Here is a 20,409-nt window from a genome sequence, read left to right on the forward strand (position 1 = left end):
GCCGCGCTGCGCCGCGCTCGTGCGTCAGGGCGCAGCAGGACAGGGGGCGGCGGCAGGCAGCAGCACTTCAGGGCTGCAAGTTAGACTGGGAGGTCGTCCCGTCAGGTCGACACATCGACTCCACCGCAGAGGATCTGTCCGGACATGGAGGGCGTCAGTGCGTACGGCGCTGCGCTCGCAGGGAGAGGCTTCGACTTCCAGAAGTTCATCCGACAACCGCAAACTATCGTGCGCCTGCTCAGCTGGGTGAGTCCAACACCTCCTCCACCAACACCGAGGCTGCAGATCCGCAGCAGTTCACATGAGATTCAACCGGATCTGGGAACAGGTGCGTCTGCCCCGGAAGCCATGAACCGCTGAGGTGGGGTTCGGGGCAGGCGGCGCCTTCGGGCGGAGTTTTTATTTGCTTTGATCAACAGGCTGCTGCTGCTGCTGCGCACCGTGTTTGGTGCAGCTGTTCTGACAGTTCAACATGTCTGCTGTCATCGAACATCTTCACTTCCGGCAGCTCCACGGAGCCTGATCAATATCTCTGCGTTAACGCTGATCGTGTTGACTGGCTTCATTCAGGGTTTTTTTTTTTTTCCAGAGAGAAAGTTTTTAGAAGTTTGAACACACATCTGATCGGCTGTTTCCAGACAGCTCATAATGCTCACTTCAAGGTTTTAGACTAAAACAAGGCTATCAAACTCTGGAACCATAGCAATGACATAAAAACTGCGTAAAATGAAAGTATTCACTTGTATAGACTTCTTTCCCTAAAACCTGAAAAAAGTTGACATTTTCAATGAAGTGCAAATTCCCACTGTGGCGTCTTAAAGATTCCTGCTGTCTAAAACAGTGAAACGTGATGAAACCATCATCCGCTTGCAGCATTCACGGCTGTGCATCGCTGCATGGTTTAGATGCTACTTTACCTTCAAATCTCTTTATAAGTCTGGATCTCTCACTCCACCACACAGATTAGATTAGAAACAGCGTACTCTTTTATTAAAAAAAAAAAAAAAAAGTTAATATTTTCTAAACTTCACATGCAAAGCCACAGTGGAGCCCCTGGTGGGCCAGTTTTGACCTGTGAGCCTTATGTTTGAAACCACTTGCCTATCATGTGAAACAGAGTATTCAAGAAGACAGTCGATACAAATAAAAATATCCTCCTCTGCAGTGCTGAGTGACGGTGAGCACAAATACTCAACAGGTTTATCCGTCCTTGACTGTCTCCTCGGTGAAATGAATCTGTGATATCTCATCATCGTCCACCAAAGATGGCTGCTGTTTGCCTGGTCAATGGAGTGTAAACTATTTTAGTACTGCAGCTAATGCACACACACACACACACACACACACACACACACACACACACACACACACACACTGTAACTTTGAACAACGGTTGAGCAGGATAGTGACGTGTGTCTAATGTGTGAGGCACAGTGTGTGTCCTTGGTTGTAACCCCGGATTATGTTTGGGGAAACTCTGCAAACATGTGAGAGAGATTATGTATATATGAGTGTGTGTGTGTGTGTGTGTGTGTGTCACTGGTAAACAGGGAACTGACAGGAAGGTAAGGTGACACCTGTCCCCTGCTGACCCCTGTTTTTCATTCGTGGTCAACCTGTGCTATGGATTTCCCCCTCACACACACACACACACACGCAGCAGCAGCTGTTCTCAGCCCATCTCGGAGTTGTCATGGCTTGATCACCGTGTGTATCGAGTGTTTTTAATCTTTTTTCTAAGAAGCCAGCACCTCCGGGACAAAGGGAGGCCTGTGTGGCTGTGAGCCCGCCCACAGGTCGCACAGAGCAGCACACCTGCTCCAGGAACAAAGACAAACCCACACAGGCTGGGCCATTGTCTCTGAAATGTTGGATCTACCCTCTGTAGATAAATGTAACTCATCCATGGGAGCGTTATGTTGTTTACTGAAAGCTCAGAGATGGTATCCGTCGGCCATCTGTCACTCAGCACACAAACTCTTTCTTGTTCTTTAGAAAAACCCATCTGTTGCTCTAAAAGTTCCCATTTTCACTGTTGTTGAGCGTTTAATCTCTCCAACACCGTCTCCCGCTCGGCCCCTCTGTGCCGACGGTCCCGTCCCGCCACCGGGACCCCGGCGGCCCCTTCGGTCCGCTGAACAGTCCCTCTCTGTCCTCCCTCTCCCTCTCCCTCTCCCGCTCCCGTTCGGAGTGTTGTCCGGGAGCTGGTGGCATCTCGGGAATCACATGGCAGGCAGCTGCACTCAGAAGTGGGTCACATGGTTTGGTGGGTAATCAGAGCAGATAGTGGGCCGACCACGGGACCGCCGGAGACACCGGGAGCGGGATGAGCGAGGGAGGGGCGGGGGGAATCTGAGGGGCAACACGAAAAGAGGCTGCTGACAAGTTGAGTTGCATCACAGCCTGTTTTTATTCCTGTGAATTAGAAAATATTCAGTAAAACAGAGCAACAGGTCTTAAAAATGGTAGATTATGTCATTGTAACAAGGCTTCCAGCACTGGAAAAAGCGGCTGAAGTCATCAATATTGACACTTTTGTAGGGAACATGGTTGGACTCCTGAAAAATGTGCTGTGTTTCAGTTTACGGCTCATCAAAACAGCTTTTCTTGATTAAATGAATAATGTCTGAAGAAACTACAGTCAGATTTCCCTTCATGCTATCTTCATATAAATTCCTTGAATTAAGCCGATTATGTGCTTATTTGTTGCACATATTTGTCAGAAACCTTCTTCTAGTTCATCTATTGGTGAAATCAAACAGATGAACTTATCAAAGTTTTTAATGCTTGTTTGGTAGCTGTTTTTAAAAATTTTTTATCAGAGGTTGGTCTTGTGAGGAAAGAACTCTTGATATCTGTGTTTCTCATCTGTCGATGTTATTGAACTGCTTCATTAGGGAAGCTTTTACCCAGAGAGTCTCAGCCTGCCGGCTCTCACACCACTTCCTGCCTGCTTCCGCCATCTCCATGTCAAAAAGATAGACTTGTGCTATTTTTTTTTACCAAAACACAACTCGACTTGGCTTCTTGTTTTGACCTTATTTTGGAACAAAAAAGTGAAATGGAAATAATTCTATTTTTAACAAAACCAGTGATGCATGGAAAAAAAAAGTACCAGCAGAAGAAAAAGCAGTTTGGTTTTAGTGGTAGAAGAAGCACCTTTTAAGTGGAGTTTTAGGGGAGATGGAAGTCTCGGTCACAGTTTTTACATTTATTAACTAACAGCGGCGTTCGCTGCCTTGACGCCTGGAAAACATCCCTGAAAATGTTTAACTTGGCTTTAGAAACAAAGGAGACGGCTGTGTAAACCATGCAAGTTGTGGTTAATGGGTACAAAAGATTTGCAGGTTTGTTAAAGGTTGGAGAAATGTGACTCCCTCACCGTCTTTTTCTCGTTCCTGTTTCCTGCAGGTGTTCGCCATCGTGGTGTTTGGCTGCATCACCTCAGAAGGGTACATCAATCCGCCCTACAGCAAGCAGGTGAAGTGCATCTTCAACCAGAACGACTCGGCCTGTCAGTACGCCGTCACCATCGGCGTGCTGGGCTTCCTGGCCTGCGTCGCCTTCCTGCTCCTGGACGTTTATGTGCCGTTTATGAGCAACGCGCAAGAGAGGAAGTATGCTGTGATCGCTGATCTGGGATTCTCAGGTGAGCAGGATCTTTTCAGCTCGTTGTTGTTGTGTGGTTTTCTCGTTTGGTTTCCTTCACTTCCATCTGTGTGCTTACAAACGTTCCAACAATCACGGCGACTGTTATCTAAGTTGCACGCTCCTTCCCGGTTTCTTCCTGCAGTTTCAGTGTGTGAATCTGAGCGTCTTCACGCAGACAGACTCTGGGATTCGGTCTAACAGAGCGCCGACTGTCTCCCGACATAATGTTTTATTCTTCGCCGTTGGCAGTGGCTGATGAGTGAGGGGGATAGCCTCACACACCGATGAAAATAAACATTCATCGGTACACAACACCGTCCACAGTCCGCCATTCTTATGGGGAACAAAGACGTGGTGGTCTGAAAAACGCCGTCTGTTCATTGGAGCAGATGGATACTTTTTTTTCCCCCCCTTTTCTTTGTTTTTCTGTTGTCAGGAATTTACTTTTCATATCGGCGGGGTTCACGCTGAGCGATTGTGACCGCTGTGTGTGTTTTCAGGGGCGTGGACCTTCCTGTGGTTTGTGTGTTTCTGCCTGTTGGCCAATCAGTGGAGTTTCACTCAGGATATCAGTGGCATTCCCGAAGACGCCGCACGCGCCACCATCGCCTTCTCCTTCTTCTCCATCGCCACCTGGGTGAGCACGACTGACGGCGTCTTCACGCCGTTCTGCCTGCGTCTCGCATTTCGTGTTGGATTTGTTTGAGTTACAGATCATATTTTAATGTTAGAGACTATTTGGAACAAACTTTTCAATGTGCTCTGTGAAGACTGCATTGCAAATTTGAGAAAAATGGAAAACCATATGTGGATTTTGACTTTTGTCAAACAATAGCCCTCAAATTACATACTCATCCTGCAAGAACAAAGACTTTATTTGTTTCTCTCTGCTTTATATTGTTGATAGCTTACAGAAAGCTTCACAGAAACCTTCATCGTTGGACACTGCTGTTTATTGACCAGGGTCTCAGGGTCGTCTCAATCCCGTCTACTGATTTTTGGCAATAAGTCACACAATGACGAGTGTTTGGCTGCTTGTTTTTAAAAGACTAGAAGTCATTCCAACTTGCACCAAACCACCTGATTAGTTTTTAGATCTTAGATTCTGAGTGAACAGTTCTCAACATCCAACATGTCAGGAGTAATGAGGTGTATGGATTATGAGAGGATAAAGTTGCTGCAGCCATCAGACAGCGGGTGAGATTTCTTTGCATTTCCTGGCGTGATGAGGAAGATAATGTGGAACAGTCCCAGTCTGCTCTGACTCCAGTTCAGCGTTCAGGATGTAAAGTGTCTGTTACTGACACCCTGGTGTTAGATACCGCAGGTCCTGCACAGTTCATGCCTCCACAGGCTCAAGCTGAACGACTTCCAGCTCTGTGGTTCGAGTGTTTCAGCGTCTCTGCGTCGGGGTCTCCTGTGTCTCACCTCCACGGTTCATATCCTCCACAGGGAATCTTAACCTACTTCGCTCTGGGTCGTTTCCGCCGTGGAGTCAACGACGTGAGCATCCCCGCCTACACGGAGCCCCCGCCCGCGCCGGACCACCACACCCCCTACCCCCCCACCTACACCCCCACCTCCTACAACCCCACCACCTACACCCCCACCACCTACACGGCGTACCCCGGCGAACCGGCCACCGACGTGAGCCAGCAGCCCCCCTACGACCCCGGCCTCCAGCCGCCGCAGGGCGACTACCAGCCCCCCAAGTACTGAGGTGGTGGTGGTGGTGGGGGGCGGGGCCGTCTGCCGCCAGGCCGACTGACTGCACGGACGCGGAGCTATATCATATTGATGTGGTTCTCCAGCCGCTTTCACGTGTGGAGGATCTGAGCGGCGCGACTCGCAGCGGCGCCGCGTTTACGTCAGATCTGAAGACATCGGCCGGCCGCGGAGATTACAGCTGATGGTTGGGCAATCCCACCTTGGACCTGCGTGCAAAGATGCAACTTTTACCTCAAACGTGCTGCGTGGGGGGGGTCAGAGGTCAGAGGTAGGATGTATCGGTTATACAACGACAGGATGAGGAGTGCTTATGACAGCACCGTTTTTTGTTAGTTTTTTTTTTTGTTGTTGTTTTTTTCGGTGGGGTGAGAACTAAATATGTGCATCTGCACATAACAATCCTCGATGCAAAACTGCCATTTTAATGGTCGTCTGTGCCTGATTGTATTTTCTTATTTGGTTCCGTGGATTTTTCTCATTTCACCTGATTTCATGTTGAAGACGTATTAACAGCTTTGGTTGGAATAAGTTGATCTGTAATTTGAGTCGACTTCTATGACTTTCAAGCCAAATGTCCTTTTTTTTCTAAATTTATTTGCCATAAATGAATAAAATCAACTCTGAGAAGTGCTTTTTGGACAACTACGCTGATTCTGTTTGCCATAATAATTATTTAAAATGAATGCGGTGCATTTTTTCCCCTCAGAAAACTTGAGATTATAAATGATCGACGTGTGGCTGAAAGCAGAATCACTCACTGGACCTCCGGAGTCACCTTTGCCCTTTCAACTTGCTCCTCAGATAGCAGCCAGGGAGTGACATTCAGATAACTGCACACTTACAGAACAGGTTTATCCTGAGCACGGCCTCGTACTCACAAGTCACTCATTAACTACCAGCAACACTCGCGTTTCTCTTATTTACAGGCAGCGACACACAGTTTAGCTCCTGTAAACGTGAGAATCACCCCCCCGTTGTTGGTTTTATTCTGCCGCTTTGTGTCTGATCTCAGTACGTTTGTCGGTTTAACACCTCGGCTGTTTTGTGCGGATCCGGCGGCTCTGGAAACTTGGCCCGGGGATTAGCTTTGGCTCATTGTTCCAAGCTTGTGTGAGCCGGCTTCAGAGCTGCACTCTCGTCGTGTTACGACACCTGTTGTTGAGAATATCTGTCACTGCCTCTTTACTGAAACCAATTCATAAAAAAAATGATTTTCTGCTCAATCATGTCTCTCTAAACTCTGGAGGGGTGAAATTTGTATGACAAAAAGTTGCCACAAAGCTAAATTGAATGATTATTGATTTTTGATACTGCAGTAAAAGTTGCCTGGATTATTTGCTTTTTTGCCCCCGTCTTTAATGTGCTTTTCTTCGAGGTACATGTTGGAATTTATGATGCCACATTAAATATTTTATAAAAACGTTTGTTTTTGATTAAAGTGTCATTTCATGTCTTACATCTTTATTCAGAGATCTCTGCCGTCACGTACCAACCATCCGATGGTGCAGTGGACGTAGTTTAGCTTCACGCTCCCTGCTGAATACCGCCAGGATTTGAACGGTTTATTTTGGTCCTCCGTCTGAGAGTGTTGGATTACATGTCGGTGTTTCAATCGGTTAAAACTAAACTCACCTTTTCATGAAGAACTTCACATTTTTCAAACATGTTTACTGATTTTTTTAATACATCCTCACACAAACCACCATTGCCCACAATATTTTTGCTATTTACAATACTGACATCTATTCTGTAACAAGTAGGATTCAAACCTGCGTCCAACACTTGAGGTCAGTACTTTCAGTCACAAATCGCTTAAGATCTAAAAATTTCAGATATCACAGCAACTAAATATGTCACAAGTAAAGCTAGACATTGTATTCATTTTAAGTGCTTTTTCATATCAAGTAGTATTACACAATAACACACAACTATATGTAAAAAACACTGCTGATTAATCTCATTTGTTCAAACCAATACTGATTGATTTTACACACTCTCTCTCACAGACACACAGACACACAGAGGTTTGTGCAGTAGAGTGTCCTCAGATGTGCAGGGAGTTGAAGAGCTTCCTGGGAACTCCAGGCTCCAGCAGTTTCCCCGCTGGCTGTTGTTGTGGAGTTTCGTTTCTGAGGACAGAGCCGTTCTCCTTGTCCTCCGTCAAGCCGCCGTAACACCTCCGGCACACCGCCTGGTATTTGTCAGCTCCTCCGATCACCTCCACCTGAAACCAAACGGGAAGAGAACGCCTCCATGATTATATATAATAGATCATAATTTATTTTCCCACCCATTGCTCCAGGTCGTGATGGGTTCTTGTACACCCCCCACCCTCCCTCACCTCCTTCTCCGCCCCCAGCCTCTTGGTGTAGGCAGCTTCATTGTAGCATTGCATGCAAACGGCGTGCAGCTTCACCACGCTCTCGGCCAGAGGAACCAGGTTCAGGATGTTTCCGAATGGCTGCAGGAGAGGACAAAAAAAAAAAAAAAAAAAAAGCACAAGACAGCAGAAAAGCAGCTGGTGAATAAACAAGAGGAGTAATTGAATCACCGAGAACAGGCCGGCTATAGATTGAGGAAAATGAGCGCAGTGTGTCGGAGCAGTCTGTGCTGTTTGTTTAGTAATCTGTAGAAATGCAGCTCGTCTGGAACGTTCTGTTGTTTTTCTGCAGGCCATACTCAGTGGATTTGTGGGTATTTCAGCAGAGATAAGTCCTCATTTTAATAGAATGAGGACTTTTCTGAATGATTAGTAAAAAAAAGTCATTGGGCCTGTAATTTTAAAATCATGTCTCTGTAATGAATACAAATGAGGGCAGATTTTCAGTCTTTAGTGTTTGGTTTTTCCTTCATAGTTAAAATCATTCAGGTGGGGACATGATCATACTGACTGATCACACTCACTTTTCTTTGAAAGGTTCCATCCAAAGCAGCCACGATGATGGTCTTCCCTAAGTTGGCCATCTCCTCACAGAACTCCACCACGTCTGGAAACTGCAGACAGACACATAAATCGATTATTCTTTTAGAAACACTCTATGACAAAATGTTCCTGCAGCATCAGGTCACTTATTCAGAGATTTCTGTGTGAAAAAAGAAAAAGGCAGCACACTGAGACACTCACAAACTGTCCTTCATCGATACCAATGACGCACGCTCTCAGCGCCGCAGGCCGCACGTCTGCCAGGCAACTGGCCGGTACAGCTTCCATTGTGTATCTGAACAAGAAGAAGAAGAAAAAATTACACATTTTAATTGAAGTTTTCCCCCCAAATTAGGTAAACAAATCATTTGACAAAGGCTTTGTTCAGAATTCATAACACTACAGCATGGAAAATTCAGTTTTTAATGAATAGCAATGAATGAATATTGTTTCAAAATATAAATTACACTTTTAAAAGAGAATTATAGATGCAATTCAGACATTTTGATACAAGTTATTGAGGAATAAACAACTTATGACTTATAACAGCATGTGAATGTGTGCAGCTTCACCTGCAGGCTGAACAGTTCATTACAACCGATTCCACATCTGAGTCCGAAACAATTTAAATGAAAACTTCTAAATTTGGAAAGTTCCATCAGATTCCTGTACATGTAATGTTTTGCTTTTCTTTATGAAGACAAGTAGAAATCAGTATGTGAAATAAATACACATGTATGTGCCACTTGAAACATTTTGAACTGTAAAACACCTACTTTTTTTAGTGCATCTTTGTAAAAATACAGAATCAAACATCACATGGGCGTTACAGTGATGACTGTGAGGCCCTCAGCTAAACACTGAAGGACTTACTTGTCATGTGTGGCCATGCCGGTGTCTGAGTAACGCGTGTCTTTGGCATATTTGACCAGCAAGCAGTTATACTGAGCAAGCTGGAAGCGGCGCACTCTTCTCATCAGCTCAGTGCTGCAAAAATAAAAAGTGAATATTCATTATTCACCAATACAGAGATTGGAGGATGTTACACCTGAGCTTCAGCCTCTGCACCGGCTGCATGCGTGTCAAAGAATCCACTTCAGAATCTGACTTCTGCTCAGTAAAGTGTTGAATCATCTCGGGTGTAAATATATCTGACAATTACTAGTAGAATACGAACCGTCCACACCCCTGAGGGCCTCAGGAAGTGGTGTACTAAGAATTCCCAGAGTCAGAGGTAACATGGTGAAACAGCTTTTGTTTCTACCTAAAGAACAAACTTCCTGAGGACTGCTGACACTCTCCATTAGGGTATTTGATGTGATTTTCTAATAAACAATGGATTTTCCTTTTTTTTTTTTTTCTTACAACCTGCATCTTAAAAATGGGGTTTATTTATTTACTATGGCTTTTGTACTTCCTTTTCCTCTTTGTAGATCAATTAGAAGTGCATTGCATCTGAAAGGTGCTAAATCTTCTTTGACATTAAATTCGTCTGTATATTAGTGTGTCAGATCTATGTAAAGCTCAGAAAGCATCTTGGTACATAATTTCTGGATATAATAATGTTAATTTGCAAAATGCATATACAATAGGCTTAAAATCTATGAAAAAAAACAAGTGTTCATTTATATACATCTTGAACAGTACATGTGAATCTACACCGCATCTTCACGAATGACAGCTGTAAACACAAGGAAGAATTTGGCGGGATGATGAACTGCAGGCGGAAAATGCAGCAAGTATCATTTTAGCAGCCATGTAAACATTGTAGATGAATGACATGAACACTTCAAACCTTTACAAGACGACTTGTGAAAGAAAAACTCACCTTTTGCCTGAAAACATCGGTCCAAAGATGACCTGCAGAAGACAAAGCAGCTGTTCAGTCCGACGAAGGACAAAGTAAACAAAACTCCCCGTACCGCTTCAGGTTTGTATGTGACATTAAAGGAAACTTATTTTATGGGGAGTTAAATTTGTTTAATGTTAAAAACAGAGCGAACTCGTTTCCTACCTGGATTTGTCCTCTGGCTCTCCTCGGGGAGTTTGGTAGAACTTTCGGAAAGTCCACGCAGTCCATTTTTACTGAAATATACACAAACTAAACAGCTAAAATAAATAAAAAGTAAAAAATTCTAAATAAATCTAGGAGGTATCTTGCTCCTTTCGCTGAAGATAACTTAAATTCCGCGCGCCCGCGGGTTTCTGCGCTTTATTTGACTCTAGACCAATCAGAACGGAGGCACGTGACTTCCTCCGCCAAACAGCGACGACAGCAAGCGGGCTCAAAAAGAACGACCAATCAGAGCAACCGATGTTCAAAGTCCCGCCCTCCAATGCTTTTATTGGCTCTTACTCGGCGAGTTAGCCAATCACAGACAGAAGACAGCACGACTTAAAGGGACCGATAAATAAAAAACAAATAATAATAATAAAACAAAAACACGCTTCAGGAAGTACTCTTTATCATTCTGGCAGCTTTATCACTGTAATGTTATATTTATATATGTTTATATCTAGTCAAATATCTATTATGTCAAATTTCCCCAGAAATGATTGATATCCAAGTTTGTATGCCAAAACATTTATTTCCTCCAGCTGTTACTGGTGACTGGATCCAGTGAAGCAATAATAAACAGGACAGTTCAACCTGTTTTATTATATACTGAATGCACTTTTCTGTCGCTTCCCTTGTGAATTCCCTCTTACTCAATACAAACAATCCCCCACACCTTGCTCAGTTGATTCATTCATCTTCTACACTCTACTGGGGCTTGTACTTCCTTGAATGCAGCAGGACAGGATCCAGAGGTCACATGGTTCAACCAGTTTAAAAAAAGAGAAAAGAGAGAGGGAACACCCGCAATACACGCCTCAAAATTTCTTTTTCCGGTTTTTTTTATTTTATTTATTCTTTGCAGAGATTTGAGCACATTTGCCAGCTCTGTTTTCTGAGAATCCGTTCCAAAGCAAACTTGTGTTGAACTATGACCCCAGTGCTCAGCAGCAGCACGTGGTCGATCAGTTACTGGTGATCTAGTTCAGTTCAGAGTCTCTGCTGCAGCCACGCAGCCTGGATCTGTCTTCCTCCAGGGATTCAACTCTCTTCAGGAGATAACATGGACTGGACTGACATGAAGAAGGATGTAAGACTTTGACTTTTGCTGCTTTATTCCTCATTTTGGTGGAAGCGGTAGAGTGAATTGTAGAAATCTTACTCGCAGTGTTGCATTGCTTAAAACTCACAGTAAAACTTCCTGAAATTTACCATTTTCATAAACTACTGAAGAATATTGGATAATTGTTTAACCACATTTAATTGCATTGTCAACGACATGCATTCAAGTAACAATAAAAAGGAATCTGCACACAAATGCAGAAGCTGCTGGGGGACACGAGGGGGCGCTGCTGGCCGGTCGGTCCGCGGCTCATGGTGGCTGCGCGGCTGACCGGAGCCCGCTGTGTGTGACAGGAGCTGGAGAGGCAGTATTCACCCAGCAGGTGGTCCCACAGGATGTCCGCGGACGACGTGATCAAGGCTCACGTGAAGGCTTTAAAGGAAGGTGGGTTTGTTTCGTTATTTCGCCGGCGGTGCGCCCTGAGCGGCTTGTTGTGCGCGGACAGGCCGGAGCGGAGCGCCGGAGCCGCGGAGGAGCGCTGCAGGAGCGCCGCTCCGCTGCCGAAAGCTCCACAGACTCGGGAAATGTGTATCAGCTGAATACTCGCTGCTCATGTGCAGAAAGTACTGCTTTAATTCATTTTCTTCCAGGCTGTTTTGTGCAGATCGTCTTCTCTTTACCACAGTTCTGGTGACCCACATACTGGTCTTTATTCTAACCTGATAATTTAAGCTCAAAGCCCAAAACCTGTAGCGGAGCCAGAGTGGGGGCAAGGGGGCGGTCGCTCCAGGGCCCACAAGGTCGTAGGGCCCCGTTTTATGTGATGTGTTCATATTTACTCGTAAATAAATTATTATAATAAAATGTGCAGTGTGTGAGAGAAGGTATACACATATGAGTGTGGGCTCCAATTTGCCAATTCTTACATTACGACTGTCCATGAATGCATCAGAGCTGTAAGCCAGCGCTGATTGGCTGTGCGGCATGAACCAGTTTTTTCTTTTGCACTTGATCTGAACTCTTTGGAGGGAAGTTAAACAGTATGCTAAACACTATGCTAGCCGCTAGCGGTACTACCCAAAACCTAACGTCGGAGCCACTGGTGAGTCAGTGAAACCTTCAAAAATATTATCTTTATCAGAATGCTGTGGTCTTAAACACCTGCCTATTTGAATGTGCCTTGTGTTGCTCTCAACTATAAGAGACCGCGGAATCTATTTTTTTCTCTAATATACGTGAATTCCAAAAGATATAGATAGCTGTGTCTATATCTATCTGAATAGGTTGTGTAATTTTAGACCAGCTGTGTTAATTTTATATTAAAGCTGTATCAAAGATGGTACAGATGTAGCCCGTGACTTTTTATCTGACTTTTCAGCACCATGGACAGCGGACGCTCTGAGATTGATTGACAGCTGTCAGGCTGCGTGTGTGTGTGTGTGTGTGTGTGTGTGTACTTGTACAGCTATATGCTGTGAGGACCTTTTGTGGGGACATTGGGTTTTTAACCTTACAAGTGAGGACAGTTTGTGGAAAGTGAGGACATTTTTGCCGGTCCTCACTATTTCAGAGACCTTTTTTGGCCTTTTTGAGGGTTAAGACTTCATTTTTGGTTTAGGGTTACAATTAGGTTTAGGTTAGGTTTAGGGCATAGGTTAGGGTTAGGCATTTATTTTTGATGGTTAGGGTTAGGGTAAGGGGCTAGGAAATGCATTATGTCAATGAATGTCCTCACAACATATAGCTGTACAAACGTGTGTGTGTGTGTGTGTGTGTGTGTGTGTGTGTGTGTGTGTGTGTGTGTGTGTGTGTGTGTGTGTGTGTGTGTGTGTTCTTCAGAACAAGTTTGTGTTCTTCAGAACAAGTTTGTGTACTGGTTTGTAACTTTATTCTGCTTTCTGAGGCATTTAGGTTTGCTTGGCTCAATAAAAGTGAGCATTAGTGTGTTGTTTGATGGTAGCATGAGGTATTGTTTGAATGATGAGATTACTATCATAAGGGCCTGTGGAGAATGCTCCGCCCCCTCTGTACTGAGACCCAAGCTCTGCCTCTGCCCAAAACACTGAACTATTTATCTGTGATTATTTTACTGAATATGGTAAAAATGCTGTCTTCCGTAGGTTTAGATTTTGCCTCTCTGCCTATAATTGGATATAAAGGTCACCACACGCAGCTCACCAGAAATGAACAAGCAATGAGAAATATTATAGTTAATCCCATTTGTGTTACTTCTATCTGCATATGTTCACATTTTCACTTTAATGGTTTTGATTATTTTACAGTGGACGAGAATTAGAATATTTGTCTATTTATCTATTCTTAGCGCAGATGTGGAATAGATGAAGTGAAGATGCTTCAGTGGAGTTTTCAGGTGTCTGACTAGGCTTTACTGGAGTCTACACAGTAAGACTGAATCACTCTGAACTGGTTCATTTGGCATTTGGTTGGTTGATGAGTTTTTGTCTGGCTTGTGGAGGGAATCTTGAAAAAAAGTTTTAAATGTGCAGTTACAGATGTGTAAATGCTTTGAAATGGATGCAGGTTTGTAATCTTCAATCTCCGTATACGATGAATGTAAGTGGGTTTTTCAGGTATCTTTACTGGAAGCCTTAACAGTTTGGGCCATTCACTTTTTCTCAAACAGTCACATAGAAAACAAGGACGACTGTGAATGCTGAGCCATATGTTTTACTCAGATCTGCTCATGACAATGTATCTCTTGTTAAAAGCAGTTCAGCAGTGCCTGCTGGTTCAAATCTCACAGCCAAGGAGCCATGGGGTCTCTGCTGTGGGTCTCAACAGGCTTTTTTGTGAAATTTCTGTTTGAAATGGAGAGCAATTATCAGACAGAAAATGAAAGTCCTATGTGTATCCATCAGTGGGTTTAATTCAGACAGACATACAATATACAGGATATGATAGAGAAGGGGACTTCAGGAGAAAATACACCGGCTGAGTTGTAATGTCTGTGATTTTTGTGTTTTTCTCCAAATAACTGAAAGTAATGCAGATAACAACACAGTCCTCATTGACTTTATGTAATAGAAACACTTGAAAGTGACTGTTTGGCCAAACACTATTTTGCCATCAAATTCATGCTTTTCATTTCTAGAAATCCTTTCTGATTGAAAATCTTTGCACAGTCACATGCTTGTCTGTTTTGAAAACGCCTTTCTGCAGTTTTTTTTTCACGACGTATGTATTTGAAAGGAACATTTGTCTAAATCAGTTATTCTTGACCTGATTCGTGACGTACGGTATATATAAGGTAGAATCATGAAGAGAAATGTTCAGGGATATGTTCAGGATGCGATTGTGTCGTTATTAGTGTTTTTGTTGTGGTGTGGCGTTCAGGTACGGAGCGAGCTCGCGGTCTGGCCCAGACGCTGCTCAACGTGCCGTACGGGGAGGGAGATGGAGAGAAGCTGGACGTCTACATCCCCAGCACCAGCTCTCTGGGTACGGCCGTGACACGCTGACACGCTGTCAAACTGTGATCGCTGTCGGTCCGACACGCGACGACTCACAGCCCTCGTCTCCTCTTTCAGACGTCCACCTCGTGGTCTACCTGCACGGAGGCTACTGGCAGTTTCTCAGGTACGACGTGACGCTCTCGGTCCAGTTTCTTCCCCTGTTCCGGTGTTTTCTTCATGTTGCCGTTTTGTGCAGCAAGGAGGAGTCTGGGTTCATGGCCGTTCCCCTGGTGGATAAAGGCGTGGTCGTGGTGGCCGTCGGCTACGACATCGCCCCCAAAGGTAGCGGCTCTTTGATTTATGAGGATTTAAGAAGGGGAAACTGAAAATGTTCCCCCTCCTCACCTGTTTCTGGGCTCTTTAGGTAACATGGACCTGATGGTGGCACAGGTTCGCAGGAGCGTGGTGTCCATCGTTCAGCAGTATTCTCACATCAGGTACCTGAACCGGCGTCCCCTTCCTGTTTGAGACGTAATTAAATCCTGAACCGGCTGTCCTCACTCTGCACTGATTCAGGAGAATAAAATGTCACGGGTTTATAAAAGCCCAGGCTCTTTTTCCTCTTCAGTCTGTGAGCTCTGTCTGGTCTGCTTCTGTTTCCCAGAGGCCTGTACCTGTGCGGCCACTCGGCCGGGGCTCACCTGGCGGCCATGGTGCTGTCCACCGACTGGTCTCAGTACAGCGTCGCTCCTCAGATTAAAGGTGAAACAAACCTTTCTACCCAGGCCTCACTATGATTACATTTAAATTCATATAAGCACTTTTCAACACATTTTTTACCTTTATTTTTCTATATGAATTTCTTATTTCAATATTTCATGTGTTTAAAATGTGGGTTTATCTTGTCTTCACCACCGGTTTTAACGTTCGTATCATTCAAATACTTGATAATAAAGATAAGAAATAGATAAAATGGACTTCAAGTATCTCAGATTGGTTAAGTCCTGTTGTTCCAACAGTGATAATATAGAATAATAGATACAAATTTAAAAAGGATTAATAAGGTCACACATAAGATCGCTGTAAAAACAGAATTTGGTTGAAAAACCGCTGCATATAATAAACACTGACTGAGAGAAAGATGCTCCTTGAACAAGTTGTGAAGGTGTTGATGTTCGGCCCGTTCACAGACGCTCTCTCCGTGTTTTCCAGGGGCTTTTCTTGTCAGCGGCATTTACGATCTTCTGCCCATCTTGTCCACTTACGTCAACGAGCCTCTGAAGATGACGGAGTGAGTCAGCAGCACTAAATATTTTCAGTCTGTGTAGTTTTTGTCTGCCGATTCGCTGCTGTCGTCTGTTATTTGTCACTCAAATGTGAAACGTAAGCCAGCCGGACGAAGCCATGGTGACGGACTCGCCTGAACTTCCTGACAGAAACTGAAGTCAATGGCTTTCCAGCTGCGAGCGCCTCCTTCACATTTCCTCCAGCTCAGGACAAACAGAATGAAAACATCCTACTGCAAACAGTCAAAAGCTCAGCTTGTATTTCTGATTCACAGGCGTGTCCTGGATGTAATCTCTGATCAAACCAGTCTGCTTTCTAAAACTCAACGGTGAACGTTTCAGCATGTCAGGGAGTTATTTTTCTTTTCTTGAACTGTCTGTTTGATAGGTGTCACTTTGAAAAATCCAGTTGGTTTTCTTTGTTGCGTTGGTGTTACACTTAAGATGATTTTAAAGACTGATGTTCAGCATCCCGGCATACATTGTGATAGTTTTTTATTTCAAGCGATGGTGAGAATGCGTTCAGTACAAGCCAGGGTTAAGCCTGGAAGCTTTTCTCTACAGATTTTGCATGTTCTCCCTGTATTTGCATTGCTTTTCTCTTGGTTCTCCAGATAGACTTAAAACAAGCATTTAAGGCTCCAGAGCCTGAAATCCTCAGTATTTATCAAGAATCTTCAATCATAAGGAATAAATTCACATGAGAATTACTGATTATCATCTCAGTCTTCGGCTGTTCGGTTGTATTTTTGGTCAAATATAAATCAAACCTATATTTGATTTTATTATATAGCATTTGTGCTATTCTTGTCTGTTTTACATTCTGATTGGTTTCAGTCTAAATTCAAAGTTTCCTCTCCTTTAATATCAATGTGTTTTAAATTGTGAAGGCCTTTGAGCTGCAGTTCATATATGAATGAATGGTTCCTTATAAGTAAAGTTCTTATTATTACAAAAAGTTTACATAAAGAGGTGAAGTTGAGAAAAGCTTCTGTATTTTTTGTACTTGTGGAAGACTTTAAGTGCCAGTAGCTGTTATGCATTGTGTTTAAGTATTGTGAGTCTTTGCAGAGGAGGAACTGTGCCTGTGACTGTGTGTGTGTGTGTGTGTGTGTGTGTGTGTGTGTGTGTGTGTGTGTGTGTGTGTGTGTGTGTGTGTGTGTGTGTGTGTGTGTGTGTGTGTGTGTGTGTGTGTGTGTGTGTGTGTGTGTGTGTGTGTGTGTGTGTGTGTGTGTGTGTGTGTGTGTGTGTGTGTGTGATGTGCAGTTGTGTGGTGGTGTCGGTCGGTGCCTCACTCCTCCGTCCCCTCGCCGTCTCGCTCTTTCAGGGAGGTGGCGGTGAGGAACAGCCCCAGTCAGCTGGTCCCTCAGCTGAAGCTGTCCTCCTCCTCCTGTCACATCGTCGTGGCCGTGGCTGAAAACGACTCGCCGGAGTTTCGCAAGCAGTCGGAGGAATATTACAAAGTCAGTGCTCGTCGTTTTAATGTCTGTGTAAAAATGGCATTTCTCTAGTTTATGATTGGTTCATTGATCCCCTGAAATTTCATTGATAACCCACTCCTTCTATCAGTATTGATTATTTCTAACTGTACGGTATAACTTCATAACATTTATTTCCCTTTGATTAAGATAAATATGATTTTTCAAACTAAAATAAACTGAATATACTCAAGCTATGAATTTAGGTTTATCGATCTGTAGTGTGGAGTGAGAAATACTGGATAGCAGACATGGAGGTGGTCTGCCTGTGGATCCTGAGGTCACACTTTTACAACTAAAATGAAGATATTAATGGCTTCATTAAGCATTTTAAGCATATTAGAATATAGCATTAATTGACACTACTCTGAAAAAGCAATACTGATGTGTTTTTGTTTTTGTTTTTTTTTCCCCCAAAGTAGAAAGTATCGGTTTCATGCATGTTGGTTAAAATTACATATATTCAGTTGGTCTTCTTTAAGAAACTCGCTGCCATAATTCTCGTTAATCTTGTGGCAGAAGTACACACTCAGTTTGGCCTTCCGGTAGGAGGATGAATTTTCCGCAGCCCTTATTAAAATCATCGACTTCTTATTTCTGAAGTTGTCCAGCCGTGGGACTAATAAAGGAACTTTTAATCTAATCTTATCTAAATTGCCTCCGATTGAAGACGGAAGGTTGCTCACATGTCGTTCCAGGTTTCATTGGTTTATAGATGTCAATGTGACTGGATATCTTAAATGATTGTACACATTTTCACTTTCTTTTGGTCTTACAGACTCTGGAAGCAGCAGGCCTGAACGTGACCATGGAGGATGTGCCCGATACAGACCACTTCAACATCATCGAGCAGCTGGTGGACGGGGACTATCGCCTCACTAAGGTACCCAGGCGTTTCAAAGGACTGTGAGCGTCGCTTCTGGATTTTATTCATGTTAGCAGAGGTGTTTTTCAGGTGGTTCTCTTTCTCACTTTTTTCATGTAATTTAATTAGCGTCACTGAGATTTTACCACAAAGCTCTTGGGTTTTACATCTTCAGTGTGTCTCTGTTGTGAAAGTCATTTCATTTCCTGTGTTTTCTCTGCAGCTTCTGTTGAAGATGATGGGGAAGAGCTGAGGTGTTGAATGAATCGTATGCAGACGACTCGATAACATATGCACCGTCTCAGTACTTTGATAAGCATCGAGTTTCCTGTTTCAGCATGCTTAAGGAAAGTTCTTCACTTAGTTACTGGTGTCAAAAAAAGGCTTCAACAACCTTTGTATTGTCAAAACATATGAACATGTTACTGTGTGCCTGAAACTTTTGTCACGTCAAGGATGGCGATTGTAGCAAATTAGTCATTTTTAAAAACTGAACAATCATTGTGTGCAGTGTTACTGTCAGGAAATACACAACTTCTGCCTGTTGTATGTTGTAGTCGATTGTTAATTTTGGCATTTATCCAGTGTATTGTAACTGGTTCTATCAGTCAAATACTTGTCATTTGTTTTTCTTTGAATGTCAACAAATTGCATTTACAATCATTAATTGTGGGAAAAAAAACTGAGATCAATTGTTTCTGGAGCAGCAGTGTATCACTCAAACAGAATGTAGCTTAATGTTGTAGCTTCCACAATGACAATATCTCACCCAGGGAACTTTAACGTGTTGTTTCTAAATGCTGGTAATTAAAATATACATATTTGCACTTTTTATTTTACGCTGATATACATGAGGAGTAATAATAGGGTCATAAATATTTTAATACAATTGTAATGTAAATATACAGCTAAAATATGACAAAAATGTAACTGATGCACATTGTTGTAGGAGGATCTTACATACTTGTTTACTTGATCACTGTATTAATCATTGTAGAGAATATATATCAATAAATATTTATATTTGCAAGTGTTTATTCTTCTATTTGTGAGTCGTGGAAACTAGGATTGCAGGGCCAAACCTTCACTGTGAGGTGTCACAGACCTTTAAAGGTTTTTAAGGTAATTAATGTTATTTGGGGCCAAAGATGTGAGGGTACTTCTCTCATCTGTGTTCTTATATTTTATACAGAGCCATATTTGAGCATATAGTTCAGATGAAGTAATGTATTCTGTGCAGATTCAATCGAAATGTTCTTTTATTTATGGCTTTTGAGAGAAGGGCTCTATCTCTTGATTACACTGCGCAAATAATGGATACTTAGGAGTTATTCCATCTTTGTAAAACTAAACGCTCAAGATGATAGATTGTCTATGCCCCTTCAATGACAGATGCGTTTAATAATTACAGGCCAATGCGTTTAGAAGCAAGTGTTGATCATTTGCAATTTTTATTTATTTATTTATTTATTTATTTATTTATTGCTCCTCCTGGGGTCGTTCAGCAGTTTCATGTAAATCACTTTAACCTGAGCCGAGCTCCTGTCCTCACGCAGCCCACAGATCAGGATGGATCTACTGACTGTTACCAGCTGTCTGTGAATGATATGTGATCTTTTCACTCTCACACACTGGATTTAGCACTTTATCCAGCCTGCTCGTCGGTATTTGCGATGTTTTTGCGATAAGAGGAGGCCGGTGTTCCGCTCCGCGGCTCCCCGGGCAGGAGGAGCTATCCGCCGGGGAACTTCAGCCCAGCGGTCCGCTACATGTCCTTCTCCCCGGGACATGGACGGACAGACCCCGTGAACCAGGTGAGCGACCGGGTCAAACCCTTCTCAGATTGAACTCTGATCCCGGCACAGCGTTTCTAATCCCGGGTCGGTAATCCGGTGAAGATGAGGGATGCTAGCTGCTGGTGCTAGCTTCATGCTAACAGCTGCTAC

The 20,409-nt window shown here is 43.5% G+C and overlaps 3 protein-coding genes across 3 annotated transcripts; 2 read left to right on the plus strand and 1 right to left on the minus strand.

The window, feature by feature from the left end:
- Window positions 1-5: 5 nt before the first annotated feature.
- Window positions 6-6,803, plus strand: syngr2b (synaptogyrin 2b). Its single transcript, XM_030093456.1, has 4 exons — window positions 6-246; window positions 3,412-3,649; window positions 4,152-4,288; window positions 5,104-6,803. The coding sequence occupies exons 1-4, from the start codon at window positions 145-147 to the stop codon at window positions 5,368-5,370; spliced, it is 744 nt and encodes a 247-aa protein (XP_029949316.1). The 5' UTR covers window positions 6-144; the 3' UTR covers window positions 5,371-6,803.
- A 236-nt stretch (window positions 6,804-7,039) lies between these two features.
- Window positions 7,040-10,484, minus strand: tk1 (thymidine kinase 1, soluble). Its single transcript, XM_030093457.1, has 7 exons — window positions 10,317-10,484; window positions 10,131-10,162; window positions 9,176-9,289; window positions 8,504-8,597; window positions 8,284-8,373; window positions 7,721-7,840; window positions 7,040-7,603 (listed from the first exon to the last, which is right to left on the minus strand). The coding sequence occupies exons 1-7, from the start codon at window positions 10,380-10,382 to the stop codon at window positions 7,424-7,426; spliced, it is 696 nt and encodes a 231-aa protein (XP_029949317.1). The 5' UTR covers window positions 10,383-10,484; the 3' UTR covers window positions 7,040-7,423.
- Window positions 10,485-11,292: 808 nt separating this feature from the next.
- afmid (arylformamidase) lies at window positions 11,293-19,489 on the plus strand. Its single transcript, XM_030093455.1, has 11 exons — window positions 11,293-11,448; window positions 11,775-11,865; window positions 14,776-14,880; window positions 14,970-15,018; window positions 15,091-15,176; window positions 15,259-15,331; window positions 15,499-15,596; window positions 16,047-16,125; window positions 17,448-17,583; window positions 18,377-18,481; window positions 18,687-19,489. Exons 1-11 carry the CDS (start codon window positions 11,422-11,424, stop codon window positions 18,714-18,716), a joined length of 879 nt encoding a protein of 292 aa, XP_029949315.1. The 5' UTR covers window positions 11,293-11,421; the 3' UTR covers window positions 18,717-19,489.
- The last annotated feature ends 920 nt before the right edge of the window (window positions 19,490-20,409 follow it).

This window comes from Salarias fasciatus, chromosome 6, assembly GCF_902148845.1.
Source record: "Salarias fasciatus chromosome 6, fSalaFa1.1, whole genome shotgun sequence".
Lineage (NCBI taxonomy): Eukaryota > Metazoa > Chordata > Actinopteri > Blenniiformes > Blenniidae > Salarias > Salarias fasciatus.

Coding starts and splice junctions, on each gene's coding strand:
- syngr2b (XM_030093456.1), top strand. CDS start 145: ATGGAGGGCGTCAGTGCGTACGGCGCTGCGCTCGCAGGGAGAGGCTTC. Junction 247..3,411: donor TCGTGCGCCTGCTCAGCTGG/GTGAGTCCAACA, acceptor TGTTTCCTGCAG/GTGTTCGCCATCGTGGTGTT. Junction 3,650..4,151: donor CGCTGATCTGGGATTCTCAG/GTGAGCAGGATC, acceptor GTGTGTTTTCAG/GGGCGTGGACCTTCCTGTGG.
- tk1 (XM_030093457.1), bottom strand. CDS start 10,382: ATGGACTGCGTGGACTTTCCGAAAGTTCTACCAAACTCCCCGAGGAGA. Junction 10,163..10,316: donor GAGCCAGAGGACAAATCCAG/GTAGGAAACGAG, acceptor TGTCTTCTGCAG/GTCATCTTTGGACCGATGTT. Junction 7,604..7,720: donor GGCTGGGGGCGGAGAAGGAG/GTGAGGGAGGGT, acceptor GTTTGGTTTCAG/GTGGAGGTGATCGGAGGAGC.
- afmid (XM_030093455.1), top strand. CDS start 11,422: ATGGACTGGACTGACATGAAGAAGGAT. Junction 15,332..15,498: donor CAGCAGTATTCTCACATCAG/GTACCTGAACCG, acceptor TCTGTTTCCCAG/AGGCCTGTACCTGTGCGGCC. Junction 18,482..18,686: donor GGGACTATCGCCTCACTAAG/GTACCCAGGCGT, acceptor TTTTCTCTGCAG/CTTCTGTTGAAGATGATGGG.